Source organism: Phalangium opilio, unplaced genomic scaffold, assembly GCF_054372755.1.
Source record: "Phalangium opilio isolate 3A_F unplaced genomic scaffold, DU_Popi_V2 ptg000092l_1, whole genome shotgun sequence".
NCBI lineage: Eukaryota > Metazoa > Arthropoda > Arachnida > Opiliones > Phalangiidae > Phalangium > Phalangium opilio.
In genome coordinates this window covers 1051108-1068660 of record NW_028324197.1, presented here as the reverse complement: position 1 = coordinate 1068660, position 17553 = coordinate 1051108, and the positions used below count along the sequence as shown (strand labels likewise).

The following is a 17553-nucleotide window of genomic DNA, read 5'->3' as shown; positions in this document are numbered from 1 at the left end:
GATAATTAATGGCTACTGATAATTAGCGTTTGCCGGATAATTCAGCAAATATTTTCAAATTTGCTGTTTCTATTTGGGCACAATTTTTGGGCCAAAGTCAATTTGATGAAGTTCAATTTTAAGTTGAGATTGTTGGCTTTCAATAAAAGATTTCTTCCCATGGAATTTCCCTACTCTAGAGTTAGCAAATTTTTGGAGGAATTTCCCTTTTCCTTTTCTACAGTTTTTAGGAATCAAAATTTCCCTTAATCTGGCATCTCTGGGTCACAAGTTCAAGCTTGGCTGAAGGTGGGGGGGGGGGGCTTTACCTTATTTATTTCGTCGCGTGATGGCGCAAGTTGCTATTCATCTATAAAGCGATCATTCATTAAAGCGTGAACCTCCTATATAATGAACCAGAATCTTAACGGCGGATCCCATGTTAAAATTTTCTAGCTAAAGTGTCCCAGTCTCCAGAATAATAAAGAAAAAAAAGCTAGCAGACGACAAGGTCTTGGAGAGAGAGAGTCACGGTACAATTCAGGGTGGGAAATAGGGATTTTTTTGAAACTGGACATTGGACCTGGAATAAATAAACTGGTCCATGACCATTGACTAGGGCGCGTCGTCTGCTAAACTTTAGCAGGGGATAGTTGAGATAAGGTCTGAACTCTGGTTACCCTTGAGTTTTCTTAGTGGTCCTGTGGACCACTGACCCCCCCCCACCTCCGATTCAGTTTATAAACTGGTCCAGGCAATTTTTAACCTGGGCATTTGCCCTGTGCCAACGCCTTATTTCCCACGCTGGTACTGGCTAGCGAAAATAAGTAAAATGGCCGCTTGGTCTCATTTCGCTAAGCCTTGGGACTAATGTTAATTCTTTTGCATCTATATAAAAGTTAAGTTTAATAAAGTAATTAAAAATAGGAACAATAAAGGCTTTCGCATTTGGAAATTGTGAAAGTGACTCGAGGAAATTGAAATGGGAAAACATGAGTTTTGTATCCTTCCCAAAAGCGTGACGTCACGTTTGTTAACGTTGTACCAGGGGCAAAGGTGGGCACTACACTTCAGATAAATTTTTTCCCTATCAAAATATCACTAGATGGCGAAACTATAATTTTTAAACGGATACATTTTATACAATACAGCTATTTCAATCGACTTTATGAAACGTCACTCTTTGGGGGGGAGTGTCAAGAAGTGTATGCTACTGCCATCTAGGTATCTTGAATTTCAGTTGAGAGCCAAACTAGCCATTTTGTGGGGGTTTTTGGTATAAAAGCTAACAGAAAATGAGTAAAACTCATCATCGTTGTTACGTTGTTAATTGCGAGGGAGGTAAAAAGGGCTCTGAAAAGGGTGATAACATCGGTTTCTTCAGAATACCAGCCATTATAACAAAACAGGATGTTAATACAGAAAAATTATCTGGAGAAAGGCGAAAGTTGTGGTTGAAAAGGCTAAGGCTTAGCGCTTTTAAAGATATTAACCAAGTAAAAATATGTTCAAGACATTTTTATTCAGGTATGTTATAGAAATTATTGTTTACTCTAGGAATATATGTATGTGTGCATATATAGAGCTATTGATTTTAGGTAAACCATCAAAGCTATTTGATAAAACCCATCCTGATTGGTTACCAAACCTGAATTTGGGTTACAATTGCAAAAGCTACGATGTTGATGATGGGCACGCTAAACTTCAAAGGTACGAGAGGCGGCAAAAGCGTTTTCAATGTCAAACACCAGTTTCTTCTAAACGTAACCTATCATCATTTATTCCGAGCGCTGTATCAACACCTATAGTTAAAACGTTTCCAATGGAAGATTCATTGAGTAAAGACAATTGGAAGATTCATTGAGTAAAGACAACTTTGTTTACATACTCAAAAGTTCCATAGAATTACACTAATAATGTTTAATTATTAATTTTCTACTAGATATTAGCACCATATCAAAACCTACATCATTGTCTCTAGAAGAAGGTGCATCTCTGTCAAATAACGAACCAGTTTCTATAACTTCATTTTCTGACGAAGCTGGAGTTTCGTTAATTTGGGAAGACACCACCTCTACACTTGACTCTTTGGTTCGTGACGAGGGCATAGGCTCTTTAGCCTCTCCAAAAACAAAAAGTGTTACAGCTCCTTTGGATTACAATTTAAAATTTAGCGTTACGACTACTTCTTCGGATAAAAGCACTCAAACGGAGTCAGAACATTCTTCGGATAAAAGCACTCAAATGGAGTCAGAACATTCTTCGGATAAAAGCACTCAAACGGAGTCAGAACATGTTGATGTCAGTACACAAAGCGAATTAGTTTTTAAGGATTTAGACAGAGTTATTAATAAGGTAGAAAAGGAAATGGTACATTGTTCAACTCAAGCGGGTAAAATGCTAGTAGAAGGTTCTTCACAGACGCTAATCAGGGTTTGCGAAAGGTTTGAGTTAGAGTATGCGGAAATTAAAAACCTAGAATCGAGTGAAAAAATTACTCTACTAACAACCAAACTAGAAGATGCTTATAGTTTGCTTAATTCTTGCAGAGAAAACATAAATCAATTGGTATCCGAGCTTGGTACACTTGAGAAAGAATTGGGTGAACATAAATATACGGAATTCTATTTTAGAGGGGATAAAGGGGATTTAAAAACTAAGTTCTTCACTGGTCTCGAGAGCTTTGAAGTTTTAGAAATTTTAGTTAAACAAGTGTCACCATATTTATTTCAAAATTCAAAGCTAACGATTTTTCAGCAGGTTGTCTTAACGATTATGAAGCTAAGACTAGCTCTAACAAATAAAGATTTAGCTTTTAGATTTTGGGTGTCTGAAGCTACAGTCGGGAGAATCTTTTACAACTGTTTAAATGTTATGTACAATAGACTTCAGAAATTTGTAAAATGGCCCGAAAGGGATGAATTATGCGCTACAATGCCAATGTGTTTTAGGGAAAAATTTGGGAAGCAATGCGCTGTCATTATAGATTGTTTTGAAGTATTCACCCATAAACCATCAAGCGTCAAATGTCGCGCTGAAACTTACTCCAGCTATAAAAGCTGTAACACTGTAAAATTTCTAATTGGTGTAACTCCTCAAGGATCAATAAGTTTTATTTCTAAAGGGTGGGGAGGGAGAGTAAGTGACAAGCACTTAACAGAACATTCTGGGCTTTTGGAAAACTTATTACCGGGGGACCTTATTTTAGCCGATAGGGGATTCAACATTGACGATTCTGTAGGCTTTTATTATGCCACTATCAAATATCCAACTTTTACAAAAGGAAAAAAACAATTATCACCGCAAGATGTAGAATCAACTAGAAAACTTGCTAACGTCCGAATCCATGTTGAGAGGGTAATAGGGCAACTTAGGCAGAAATACACGATTTTGTTTACCAAACTTCCCATTGATTTGCTACACGTAGCTCCTGAAGAAGAAATGGCAACTCTTGATAAAATTGCTGTAGTGTGCGCTGCCCTAACAAACCTGACCCCGTCAGTTGTCCCTTTTGATTAAATTTGTAGCGCTCCACCCCTCTCAATAAAAGTAATTGATGGTGTAATAATTTTAAACTCATTCATTGTAACCTTTTTAATAACAAATGGCCATTAGCAAAATATTTTGGTATCACATATACAGGGTGTTTCGGAGAAGTCTGGCACAAATTAACAGGCGTGTTCTTCGGGTCAAAAGAAGTCAAAAATGTTCTATGAACTTTTGGGTGAAAGCCCCCCGTTTCAGAGTTATGTACTCTCCAAAGTTGGCCTTAAAACAATGGAATTTTGCCGATATGTGGAACTGGTATTATGCCTTTGGACAAATTGTTTTCTAATTTACCATAAGCTTATGTACGAAGAAATTAACAGCTAGTGAAGTGGTTTAAAGGGCCGCTAACATTATTCGTTCTCGTATTAATAACGTTTTTACAAAAATAATAATCCCAAACAAATTTATTGCACCTTAAACGCCAGTTACTTGTTTAATTAGACTTTTTGTTTTATGTTCCTTCGGTTACAAAACATCAGCATTTACAAAAATTGTTCAAAATGACCTCCTTCAACGTTTAAGCAAACTTGCGCGCGTCTTTTAAACGACTCGCGAACACGTTCGAAGATTCCTGGCGTGTTGCGGATGTTATCACACCCATCAATTATTCTTTGTCTTAAGTCCTGGACATCTCGAACTTCACTACGGTACACCAAGTCTTTCAAATGGCCCCACAGGAAAAAATCACATGGGTTGAGATCCGGCGATCTTGCTGGCCAATCAATAGCTCCGCCTCGACCTATCCACCTCAAAGGGAATTCGACATCAAGATGCTGTCTTACTCGAAGGCTAAAGTGTGGCGGTGCCCCATCGTGCATGAACCACATTCTTTGTCGGAGGTCCAACGGTACGTCTTCGAGAAGGTCTGGTAAATTGTCCTGCAAAAATCTCAAGTATGCCTCCCCATTTAACCTTGGTTGCATAAAAAAGGGTCCAATTAACCAATCGCCTACAATTCCGCACCACACGTTCAAACTAAACTGCACCTGATGTGCCCTTACGCGTGTCGCGTGTGGGTTTCTTTGGCTCCACTCGTGCTGGTTGTGCAAATTAATTACACCGCCACGCGAAAAATTGGCTTCGTCAGAGACCAGCAAAATACGTGGAAAGTCCAAGTCTATTACTTGTGCCAAAAACCACTGGCAGAAAGCTACTCTTCTTGGACAGTCACCTTCGTTTAAAGCTTGTACTTTTTGTAAATGGTATGGGTGGAACTGGTGTCCACGAAGGATTTTCCAAACGAGTACATGATTTACACCTAATTGGCGGCCAATGATCCTGGTGCTGGTTGTAGGATCTTCCTCAAAAATAGTTAGTACATTGTCTTCAATGTCCTCGGGTACAATCTGCGGGCGAACTTCAGGGCCTGACGGTTGTAGCTTACCGGTTTCTCTCAAACGTCTGTCAACAGCACTAAACGTTTGCCGATTCGGAACTTGTCGTTCAGGAAAGTGCTCCTGGTACAAGCGCCGAGCTTCAACCCCATTGCCTTGAGCCAATCCGTACATCAGATGCATATCTGAATACTCTGCATTCGTGAAGTAGACCATTATTTGTTTTAGAGAAGCTACCAAATTTGCATTTAAAAAGTAAAGCACATTAAATTCGATTTTCCTTTACTCAAGCTTAAGTAGTTGTGATTCTTAAAAAAACATTCCGATTGTTTTATCCAACGCAGCGTAATTTGTTTTTTAATTTCACTACTTAAGCTTGAGTAAAGGTCAATCGAATTTAATGTGCTTTACTTTTTAAATGCGAATTTGGTAGCTTCTCTAAAACAAATAATGGTCTACTTCACGAATGCAGAGTATTCAGATATGCATCTGATGTACGGATTGGCTCAAGGCAATGGGGTTGAAGCTCGGCGCTTGTACCAGGAGCACTTTCCTGAACGACAAGTTCCGAATCGGCAAACGTTTAGTGCTGTTGACAGACGTTTGAGAGAAACCGGTAAGCTACAACCGTCAGGCCCTGAAGTTCGCCCGCAGATTGTACCCGAGGACATTGAAGACAATGTACTAACTATTTTTGAGGAAGATCCTACAACCAGCACCAGGATCATTGGCCGCCAATTAGGTGTAAATCATGTACTCGTTTGGAAAATCCTTCGTGGACACCAGTTCCACCCATACCATTTACAAAAAGTACAAGCTTTAAACGAAGGTGACTGTCCAAGAAGAGTAGCTTTCTGCCAGTGGTTTTTGGCACAAGTAATAGACTTGGACTTTCCACGTATTTTGCTGGTCTCTGACGAAGCCAATTTTTCGCGTGGCGGTGTAATTAATTTGCACAACCAGCACGAGTGGAGCCAAAGAAACCCACACGCGACACGCGTAAGGGCACATCAGGTGCAGTTTAGTTTGAACGTGTGGTGCGGAATTGTAGGCGATTGGTTAATTGGACCCTTTTTTATGCAACCAAGGTTAAATGGGGAGGCATACTTGAGATTTTTGCAGGACAATTTACCAGACCTTCTCGAAGACGTACCGTTGGACCTCCGACAAAGAATGTGGTTCATGCACGATGGGGCACCGCCACACTTTAGCCTTCGAGTAAGACAGCATCTTGATGTCGAATTCCCTTTGAGGTGGATAGGTCGAGGCGGAGCTATTGATTGGCCAGCAAGATCGCCGGATCTCAACCCATGTGATTTTTTCCTGTGGGGCCATTTGAAAGACTTGGTGTACCGTAGTGAAGTTCGAGATGTCCAGGACTTAAGACAAAGAATAATTGATGGGTGTGATAACATCCGCAACACGCCAGGAATCTTCGAACGTGTTCGGGAGTCGTTTAAAAGACGCGCGCAAGTTTGCTTAAACGTTGAAGGAGGTCATTTTGAACAATTTTTGTAAATGCTGATGTTTTGTAACCGAAGGAACATAAAACAAAAAGTCTAATTAAACAAGTAACTGGCGTTTAAGGTGCAATAAATTTGTTTGGGATTATTATTTTTGTAAAAACGTTATTAATACGAGAACGAATAATGTTAGCGGCCCTTTAAACCACTTCACTAGCTGTTAATTTCTTCGTACATAAGCTTATGGTAAATTAGAAAACAATTTGTCCAAAGGCATAATACCAGTTCCACATATCGGCAAAATTCCATTGTTTTAAGGCCAACTTTGGAGAGTACATAACTCTGAAACGGGGGGCTTTCACCCAAAAGTTCATAGAACATTTTTGACTTCTTTTGACCCGAAGAACACGCCTGTTAATTTGTGCCAGACTTCTCCGAAACACCCTGTATAGAGAGTACTTTTAAGCAATGAAGCTTAATTTTATTCTTATTACTTTTATCTAAAAATTAAATTGTTAAAATATTGCTAATCCCGTTTCTATTATTTAGTTTATGACTTGTTCTTTGGTTTTTTCATCTTCGCTGCTCGATTAAGTTTGGCACACTCGGGGCAGAACCATCTCCCTTTTGGAACTCTTTTAATTTTTAAACATTCAATGTGGTACCAGCTAATTGGGCAGTTTTCACCTTCACAAAATATCATTTTCCCATGTTCAGGTCCTTGACAGTAGCAAAACTTTACATGAAGTTGATTGTTGGCTTGGCGCGAGGGTTGTTTCGTGGGTGATAAAATATCTTGCAGCGATCTTTTCGGATGCCCTTTCTTTTTCGGTGTTGAGTCAATTTGTGGAATTGGCTTGTTTGATGGAGGAGCCTTCATTGAAGTGGGTTTAGACGGAGGAGCCTTCCTTGAAGTGGGTTTTGACGGAGGAGCGTTCATTGAAGTGGGTTTTGACGGAGGAGCTTTCATTGCAGTGGGTTTTGACGAAGAAGCCTTCATTGAAGTGGGTTTTGACGGAGGAGCTTTCATTGTAGTGGGTTTTGACGTAGGCGCCTTCATTGTAGTGGGTTTTGACGGAGGAGCTTTCATTGTAGTGGGTTTTGACGTAGGAGCCTTCATTGTAGTGGGTTTTGACGTAGGAGCCTTCATTGTAGTGGGTTTTGACGGAGGAGTGTTTTGTTTTTGGTCAAAGGTCACTATATCCTTGCAAGTATGGGTAACAGGAGGAGCGTTTGACGTTCTAGTAAAACTTTTGGCTAGAAGTTCTGGCAAAATTGCCAGTTTAAAGAAATCTTGCGACTTTGGTTCCATAACTATCCAAAATTCTTTGCATGGAAAAATTCTTTGAATGTAAAAATCCACCTTAGTCCAAATACAAAAATCAGCGTAAGACCTTCCAGTTACAAACAGTTGCGCTTGGACTTGGTAAAAATATTCGTGGCTTCTTTTTAGCGTCAAGTTTCCAGATTCGGTGGTCTCTAAACAATGTTTAGAATCAAAATCTTTGCATGGTTTGTCTCTCATAGTGTAAGGGCACTTTATTTCTATCAACCCTTTACCACAGCAATCGCAACATACCGAAGCATCAGGCGATGCCCCTAGGTGAGGGTATGCGACATTTAAACAGAGACCAGCAAGCTCTACCTTCAAATTTTGATGTTTAGATTCCATTTCCGTAATATAAATTTTTCGCGCGGTTTCTTCGTGAGTTTTCCCCCATTTAGTGGCTTCAGTTTGAAAAGGTTTAATGTTCGGGTAACAAATTAAAGATATCAAAGAGGCTGAAGGCATAGCCGGATCACTATGACATGCTTTTTTAAAGTTTGACGCGGTTATACGGCCTGCACGAAAGCGGTGCCATAATTTACTTTCTGATTGCTTCTTGGTTTCCCTTTCTACCCGTTCGGCTTGTTCATTTGTAAATTCCAATTTCAGTGTTTCACACACATTAAGGAGTTCGTTGAATTTTAACGTACATTTAGTTTCATCATACAGTTCCGTTAAAGCAACTGGATACCCTACACTCACGCACTTTGGAATATAGTTTTCTTGGTACTTTCTGTGGACGCTAAAATATGAGCACCGAAGTCCAACCTTAAAAAGTTCTTCTTCTAACTGCGAGTGCTCATCTTTTGTTATTATAGGAACACACTTTTGCTTTAAGACGCATGATTTTTTAGGAACATTAGTATAATTCTCCACAACCTCTCCTAATATGCCATCTAGTTGTTTTTTTTTCCGTGACGCAGAGCTTAGGTTCATTTTCGAAATTTCCGAGTAGGAAGCTTGCTTTGTTACAGGAACCGACCAGTACGCTGCAACACCAGTGACTGTTTTTACTTCCCTATATCGAACAGCATATTCAATGTAAAAAAGCAAGGCACCTACATGTGTGCACGACTCGTCGAGACCAGCCATGCACGTACAATGCGCGGATTGAATGGACCCATCATCGTTACTAATAACCCAAGGTTTAAGGGGGGTCTCCCTTAATCTCTGAGAATGCATCACCTGAAAGAATTATACGATTAAACTATTTGCCGATGTAATATTGTAAATATCTCAGTACTTACAGTGGCCAGAACGATAATTTTATCCCCAAGTTGTTTTACTAACAAATCTCTCACAAAACCACTCACAAATAGATTGTAAGCATACATACTTTTATAGTTTTTAAAGTTTTCCTTCGTAAAAGGCGAAATACCCTCAACAAGATACATATAAATGTCGGGGAAAGAAGTTGGGGGTAATAGTGAAAACGTCTCACGTTCCGTTGGTATAATTTTGTTAAAGTCCTTCACTTTTAAAACATAAGGATCTATATGGTTTATGGTTGAAATCTTCTCTTTATATCTATCTTTAACATTTTTCTCACTTAAACTCTCATAATATGTCGACATATTAGCCATGTTAAACTTTTATTAATACCAATGCGGGGAAATGTCTAAGAAAGACCCAACCAAACCATAGTCGCCTAGGTTTAAAACCCCCACGTAATGGCCGCTCTCAAATTGGAAAATTATAACATGGAGGAAGTATACTTTTTCCTCATTCATACTCCTTGGTTTTCAATAAGCAGTCGACAAACTTCTTACCCCTTTCCCCCACTGAAATAGCTCTATTGTGCGATCGATAAATTTTTAAATCACGTAGTCGCTGCCAGATGGCGATACACTTTCTATAAAAGAATTAAAGGGTAAGCGCTCGCCACTTGAGATAATTATTTTCCTTTCAAAATATCATAGTTTATCTACAGATAAATTTTTCTCTCATTTTTATAAATAAAATATCCCTATAGATAAATTTTTCTCCCATTTTTATTTATAAAATATCCCTATAGATAAATTTTTCTCTCATTTTTATAAATAAAATATCCCTATAGATAAATTTTTCTCTCATTATTGAAATAAAATTTCGCGATAGATAAATATTTCTCTCATTTTTGAAATAAAGTTTTGCGATAGATAAATATTTCTATCACATTATGAAAGACAGTCTCATACTCTCATTTAATAAATAAAAGAACTAGCCCCTTTCCCTCCGGTCAATTTTAAGTTTTCAACTATTTACCAATTTATGTGCCTATCAGATACTTCCATCAAAAACAGCATGAATTTTAACAATATCAATTTATCTACAACTACACACTTAGATACTTTTCTCAAAAATAGTATGAATATTGAAACCTATCAAATCATTTGAAACATTTTATGCTTGAACAACAAATTCTTTATTAAAATTTTAAATCCATGGATTTCACAAAATCCACTCTAGTTTACTTTGTTTTTTAGTTTTTCAGGAAGACTAATTTTGCTAAATCTTGCCTAGTTTCCCTTGTTTTTTTAATTCTTCTAGACGAAACTCTCTATAGAATAACATTTCTGCAATTCTCTTGGGGGTAAGTTTTGCTCTTCTCGAGCGTGCCACTGCTCCAGCTTTACTAAAAAGCCTCTCCACACTTCCAGATGTTGCAGGAATTGATAAATAAATAAGAGAAAGCTCAGAAAGTCTATGATTGAAGGAGAAAGTTATATTACTTGATAAGGTTTGCATGTAAAATTTTGTTACCTAGGATAGATTTCTTTGTATTTACTCCAGAATTCCAATGGGTTGTCAGCAATTTTCTCAGTGCTCATATCATGAGCCATATACTGATCTACTTCATGAATTTCAAAATTCTGTCGTTTCTTCGGAATCACAGCGCTTATATATGCAAAAACACCATTTTCAGAGGCTGGTTCGTGACTGTCACTTGATGTTGTTGGCTCATAATCGTTCAATGTTTCGTCTTGTTATTTCTGTGGAATGAATAAGTCTAATGTGTTTCTGAGCATTTCTATAGCATCCGCCTTTTTTCTTAAACTTAATTGTTCAGCAATTGCACCTGAAAAATTTTAAAATTGGTATTAGTTTAACTACTGGGTACCAAATTCATGGAAACGCAATTTTTGCATCTCATGCATGCAAAAGTTGCGTTTTCATGAATTTAACAATACACAAGGATCAATTTACTTGTCAAAAAATCGGTTCTTTGTTTAGGATGCAACATTTCCGCAATAAGGTAACTGTCATGATCCATTATCTTTTTAAACCTTTTTAACATCTCTTGGACGAGGCTAGCTTTAAGATCTTTTAGATACACAGGTGTGATTTCCTGAATTTTTAAAATTGTGGCAGTAATGACTGGGATTATATAACACGATGTTACACCATCACTTTGTAAAATATCTGTGGCCATTTGTGCAGGCTTCAGTAGTGCCAGAACCTCTCTCATTAATGTTCTAAAGTTATGAAATATTTAGGCACTTAAAAATATTTTAAAACAATATTAATATGATGTACCGATTTATATTGCTTGGTGGTGAGAGCTTTACATCTCTTTTAGCATATGCTTGCAACATTATTTGCTGTGTTGCCAAAAATACTTTTTCCTGCAATAAAATTTTGTTTATATCATTTTCTATTTAATTGGGAAAATTTCTTTACATCTTGTAGTAGCTGAATGGCAAATAAAACAGAATTCCAGCGAGTTTTCACGGGGAGAATCAAGTCTCTTTTAATTTTTGCACGAAGTTGATCTATCAGGGGGAAATATTTTAAATTTAACTCCTGCACGTAATTTTTTAGAACTTACTGCAGTAATATGTAGATCTTCTAAAAAATACTATGATTTTTGTTATATACTGAATCAGATCACTTGTAGTATCGTCTTTCTTGATAGCATCGTTGATAGCCAGCTGAATTGTATGAGCTGTACATCCTAATCTTTCTCCCACTAGTTCTGTAAGGTCTGGTTCAAAGACTAAAAATAATTCAATGAAATTGAGTTTATTTTAAAATGAACAATTTTCTCTCTAAAAAGGGTAACCTCTCTCAGAGTTATGCTTATGAAAGTAATGAAACATAACATTCCCTAGTCTAGACTGACACTCTAAAAATAAATACCATTATCGTTATTTTCATCCATTTCCTCAATTATTGCATCTTCATCTTCATCATCTGAGTTTAGTTGTTCGCAGTCTATTCCAATATTTATCCAAGAATCGTAAATTGCGTTTTCATCTTGTTTAACAGCAAAGGCTTTAGTGATATTGCTAGCATTGTCTGCCATTATCTTTCCCACCTAGGAGAAATATAATTATTTTAACTAAATGTGATTATGTGAAGCTTGATAATTTACTATGTATTTACCTGTATTGGTCTAATGCAAACATCTTGCAAAATCTTTTCCACCTGCTTTTTAATATTTTCACCAGTGTGTCTATCATTAAACGCCATGAATCCAATTGTTCTTGCTTGAAGATTAAAATGGTCATCAACATAATGGGCCCTAACTCCAATGACTCCTTCCCTGTTTCTTGTAGACCACATGTCTAACGAAAGATGAATGCCACCATTCTTTATGTTTTTGAAAGTTTTCCTTAAATTGGGAATTACGCGAGTTTCAAAACTTTTTGTTAAGTTTCGGGTTAAGGTTCTTCTTGTTGTAAAGTCTATTCCTGGTGCCATACTGTTGACAAGAAGTCTAAAGCCCATTTGCTCTGGTAAAGTTAACGGAGCGCCATCTAAGCACACCATGTCCAAAAGACCTCGTTCAAAATTCTTTTGTACTACACTGTTTGACCCAAATTTTGCGATTTTTGTTGGAATAAGAAACTGGTCTAAAGAACCGTTCTGAGATTCATCTAAGGTAGATTTCCGTTTACAGATGTCAACCCATTTGGCAGTTGGATGTTGACTCTTAAATATTAAAAAATCAAAGATTTAGTTTTCAGCAAGAGTAAGAGGAGCAAAAAAAATTAAAAATACTTACTTCCGTGTGTCTTTTAAAGTTTGAAACTGTGTCACCACTGCTACCTCTAATTAACTTATCACAATACGCACACATTAACACAGCTGTGTAGCAGTTTGAATCCTCATGAGGTATATGTCCATAGTACGTGTAATGATTTTGTACCTTCTTTCCCAATGATGTTGACGCAAAAGAATTTTCATATTCTTTCAATGGAACTATTTTCACACTCATTTTGACTCTTTTACTACCATCTTGAGATTCTTGACTGTCTTGACTCTCTTGAGAAGTTTGAGACGAGCCCATATTGAGATCATTACTGTTATCACCTTCAGGAACAAAATTTTTCTCCGATTCACTTTCACTTAAGTACTGGTCGCATTCAACTATCTCTTCCGCTGCATAACTGCAAGCATCTAGTTGAATTCCTGACTCTGATTCAGACCCCAAGTTGTCTAGTTGGCTGTTGCCTTTTTGGTGAACTTGGTTTATGTCTTCGGAATGTGACTCTTCTTCTTGATCTTCATGGCGACTTTCTTCATCTTGATTCATAATAATTTCATTTATACTGGTCCAATAGCTTGACTTAGTTGAGACCTTGGTACTGAGAGACATTGGCGAATCTCGGTCATGAGGTAGTCTTGCGACACATATCACTTGGCTTGGGTTTTTGACTAGAGTATTAGAAGTTTTTGAGGTAGGAACTATATTTGCAGTTTTTGAACTAGTTGCACAACTTGCACTTGAAAGACTATTTTTAGAACTTTTTGAGGAACTAGCCACCTTGTCTTTTAATGAGTATATTTTCGTTTTTTCCACATGGTCAGATTTGGTTAGTGATTTTCCTTCCATCATTACCTTGAAAACATTCTTTTTATTTGGCACTGACATTGCTAAAAATTGAGGAGATCGATGTCTGGATCCTAGCTTTACATTTAGATTTTATATTGGGAGAAATACTATCGAGTCGCAAGATCCCGGTTCCCGAACTAAAATTTTCCGAAAAGGTTTAAGACTAGTAACTTGCTAGTAGCTACGCCTACGCAGCGAAAATAATTGCCGAAATCGCGAATCGTAATTCTTAGGAATTAACTAAATCATCCGGTCGCGGGCTAGCGGCCGTCCCGTTCCCGTACAACAAAAGAGCGACAACTGACAGAACTTGTCCTAACACGAAGTTTAAGGAGAGTGGAGCAGGAGTCAGGACTGAATCACCGTTTTCAACTTCTCATCTCTTTTTTTCAAACCAACTATGTAGTGACGTCACCGTAGAGAGGTTAAGCCAACGATTTTATGGGTACACTTCAAACCATTAGTCTCATCTATATTTGATGTTCCCAGTCCCATGTAGCATTGTAGAAGTTAGTCCTGACTACACGTACGATCATATCTATTTTTAAGTTATTATCACTTAATTAAAAAATTATTTAGACAACTAACACGGAGAGTCATAAAGTTTGCTTAAACACACTCAACACCACAGGTGCAGCTTGGAGCATTGAGACGGGGGGAGAGAATTGGTTTCTTACTCCGAAACACGTGCAAGGGGCCCCATGAAATTCTCTAAGGTCTATCTAAAGCAAGCTTGGGAAGGGTTGGGGGTGGTTTTTTTATATGCCTTCACATTTTGGCCTTTTTTTAGCTATTTGTTTTACTTTAAAATTTCAGGACCTTAACCACTCAAAGCCAACAACTTTGCTAGAAACTTAAAAAATTTTCAATTACATAAATTAAATACAATCACATTTTTAATTCCTAATTCCAAAATGTATTTATTTATCTACTATTACCAAGGCTACTATTCCTCAAAGAGGGGTAGAACCGCCCTAACTTTCACCCACCCTTTTTTTTTACGTTTTTCGAATTCCCATATTCTAGGAGAGCGGTCGCTCTCTTAGATAAGACTTGATACTGCCTTTAATGCTAAAGGAGGGTTCTTTGATTGGCCGTAACTTTTTTCGTATTGTGTTTGCTGCTTTGAAATTTTGCCAGTGAACTAAAATTTGGGCCCTAATTATGAGGTTAAAATTTCAAAGAGATCCAACTAATAGTTAATTCTATAAAGAAAAAAGTTGTTAAGGGTGGTTTTAGAATCCATAAAATGAATCCGACATTTGGTGAAAGATACTATATTGTTCCATAGAGATAACATGGGATTTTTTTGAAAAATGACCTTAATTGCGCTCGTGTATAAAGAAAACTATTCATTCGTTACGTTTGGGAACCATCTTAAATGAAAGATAACAGTCCATAGATGTGCCTTTTCTTAGTTTCATTAAGATAAATTAAGTTTAAGTATTGATTTTTATCATTATTAACACATACTTTGACTTACGTTATTTTGGGTAATGGAATTACGGCGTTTTACCACTGTTAGAGACACGCATTTTAGCCCTAATTTTTTATCTTCGACTTACGGCGTTTTTGTTATGATTCACGCCGTTAGAGGGATATTAAGCAAGAAAAACATGGCGTTTGAGCTCTTGTAGGTGCTTTGCCCGGGTTCTTGTGGTTACTTGTGGGTTCTTGTGGGTACTTGTGGGTGCTTGTAGGTACTTGTGGGTACTTGTGGGTACTTTTGGGTGCTTGTAGGTACTTGTAGGTACTTGTGAGTACTTGTAGGTACTTGAGAGTACTTGTGGGTGCTTGTAGGTGCTTGTGGATACTTGTAGGTGCTTGTGGATACTTGTAGGTGCTTGTAGGTACTTGTGGGTGCTTGTGGGTACTTGTAGCTACTTGTGGGTACCTGTGGGTGCTTGTAGGTACTTATGGGTACTTGTGGGTACTTGTAGGTACTTGTGGGTACTTGTGGGTACTTGTGGGTGCTTGTAGGTACTTGTGGGTGCTTGTGGGTGCTTGTAGGTACTTGTGGGTGCTTGTAGGTACTTGTAGGTACTTGTGGGTGCTTGTAGGTGCTTGTAGATGCTTGTAGTACTTGTGGGTACTTGTAGGTACTTGTGGGTGCTTGTAGGTGCTTGTAGATGCTTGTAGTACTTGTGGGTACTTGTAGGTACTTGTGGGTACTTGCGGGCGCTTGTGGGTACTTGCGGGCGCTTGTAGGTACTTGTGGGTGCTTTTAGGTACTTGTGGGTGCTTTTAGGTACTTGTAGGAGCTTGAAGGAACTTGTGGGTACTTGTAGTTACTTGTGGGTACCTGTGGGTGCTTTTAGGTACTTATGGGTACTTGTGGGTACTTGTTGGTACTTGTGGGTACTTGTAGGTACTTGTGGGTACTTGTAGGTACTTGTAGGTACTTGTAGGTACTTGTGGGTACTTGTAGGTACTTGTGGGTGGTTGTAGGTACTTGTAGGTACTTGTGGGTGCTTGTAGGTGCTTGTAGATGCTTGTAGTACTTGTGGGTACTTGTAGGTACTTGTGGGTACTTGTGGGTACTTTTGGGTGCTTGTAGGTACTTGTAGGTACTTGTGGGTACTTGTGGGTACTTGTGAGTACTTGTAGGTACTTGTGAGTACTTGTGGGTGCTTGTAGGTGCTTGTGGATACTTGTAGGTGCTTGTAGGTACTTGTGGGTGCTTGTGGGTACTTGTAGTTACTTGTGGGTACCTGTGGGTGCTTGTAGGTACTTGTAGGTACTTGTGGGTACTTGTAGGTACTTGTGGGTACTTGTAGGTACTTGTGGGTACTTGTAGGTACTTGTGGGTACTTGTGGGTACTTGTGGGTACTTGTAGGTACTTGTGGGTACTTGTAGGTACTTGTGGGTGCTTGTAGGTACTTGTGGTTGCTTGTAGGTGCTTGTAGATGCTTGTAGGTACTTGTGGGTACTTTTGGGTGCTTGTAGGTACTTGTAGGTACTTGTGGGTACTTGTGAGTACTTGTAGGTACTTGTGAGTACTTGTGGGTGCTTGTAGGTGCTTGTAGATACTTGTAGGTGCTTGTGGATACTTGTAGGTGCTTGTAGGTACTTGTGGGTGCTTGTGGGTACTTGTAGTTACTTGTGGGTACCTGTGGGTGCTTGTAGGTACTTGTAGGTACTTGTGGGTACTTGTAGGTACTTGTGGGTACTTGTAGGTACTTGTGGGTACTTGTGGGTACTTGTAGGTACTTGTGGGTACTTGTAGGTACTAGTGGGTACTTGTAGGTACTTGTGGGTTCTTGTAGGTTCCTTTTAGATACTTGTGGGTGCTTGTAGGTGCTTGTAGATGCTTGTAGTACTTGTGGGTACTTGTAGGTACTTGTGGGTACTTGTGGGTGCTTGTGGGTACTTGCGGGCGCTTGTAGGTACTTGTGGGTGCTTTTAGGTACTTGTGGGTGCTTTTAGGTACTTGTGGGTGCTTTTAGGTGCTTTTAGGTACTTGTGGGTGCTTGTAGGTGCTTGTAGATGCTTGTAGTACTTGTGGGTACTTGTAGGTACTTGTGGGTACTTGCGGGCGCTTGTGGGTACTTGCGGGCGCTTGTAGGTACTTGTGGGTGCTTTTAGGTACTTGTGGGTGCTTTTAGGTACTTGTAGGAGCTTGAAGGAACTTGTGGGTACTTGTAGTTACTTGTGGGTACCTGTGGGTGCTTGTAGGTACTTATGGGTACTTGTGGGTACTTGTAGGTACTTGTGGGTACTTGTAGGTACTTGTGGGTACTTGTAGGTACTTGTAGGTAATTGTAGGTACTTGTGGGTACTTGTAGGTACTTGTGGGTGGTTGTAGGTACTTGTAGGTACTTGTGGGTGCTTGTAGGTGCTTGTAGATGCTTGTAGTACTTGTGGGTACTTGTAGGTACTTGTGGGTACTTGTGGGTACTTTTGGGTGCTTGTAGGTACTTGTAGGTACTTGTGGGTACTTGTGGGTACTTGTGAGTACTTGTAGGTACTTGTGAGTACTTGTGGGTGCTTGTAGGTGCTTGTGGATACTTGTAGGTGCTTGTGGATACTTGTAGGTGCTTGTAGGTACTTGTGGGTGCTTGTGGGTACTTGTAGTTACTTGT

General features: G+C 38.7%; 2 protein-coding genes across 9 annotated transcripts in view; both read right to left on the bottom strand.

Moving 5' to 3' along the window:
- Positions 1-6875: 6875 nt before the first annotated feature.
- LOC149640911 (uncharacterized) lies at positions 6876-9235 on the bottom strand. Its single transcript, XM_089850538.1, has 2 exons — positions 8900-9235; positions 6876-8837 (listed from the first exon to the last, which is right to left on the bottom strand). The coding sequence occupies exons 1-2, from the start codon at positions 9233-9235 to the stop codon at positions 6876-6878; spliced, it is 2298 nt and encodes a 765-aa protein (XP_089706664.1).
- A 217-nt stretch (positions 9236-9452) lies between these two features.
- Positions 9453-17553, bottom strand: part of LOC149640910 (zinc finger BED domain-containing protein 4-like) — a 34240-nt gene continuing 26139 nt past the window's right edge. For 7 of the 8 annotated variants that reach the window (XM_089850584.1, XM_089850582.1, XM_089850587.1 and 4 more), the window contains 9 exons: positions 12640-13476; positions 12018-12566; positions 11772-11949; positions 11461-11628; positions 11313-11404; positions 11169-11257; positions 10839-11107; positions 10395-10710; positions 9453-10335 (listed from right to left, as the gene is read on the bottom strand). In XM_089850584.1, the coding sequence (XP_089706710.1) occupies positions 10619-10710; positions 10839-11107; positions 11169-11257; positions 11313-11404; positions 11461-11628; positions 11772-11949; positions 12018-12566; positions 12640-13476 (2274 nt within the window). In that variant the 3' untranslated portion in view covers positions 9453-10335; positions 10395-10618. The remainder of the gene's footprint in view (positions 10336-10394; positions 10711-10838; positions 11108-11168; positions 11258-11312; positions 11405-11460; positions 11629-11771; positions 11950-12017; positions 12567-12639; positions 13477-17553) is intronic. The other variant, XM_089850585.1, reaches the window with a different exon arrangement.

Coding starts and splice junctions, on each gene's coding strand:
- LOC149640911 (XM_089850538.1), bottom strand. CDS start 9,235: ATGGCTAATATGTCGACATATTATGAGAGTTTAAGTGAGAAAAATGTT. Junction 8,838..8,899: donor AAATTATCGTTCTGGCCACT/GTAAGTACTGAG, acceptor TAATTCTTTCAG/GTGATGCATTCTCAGAGATT.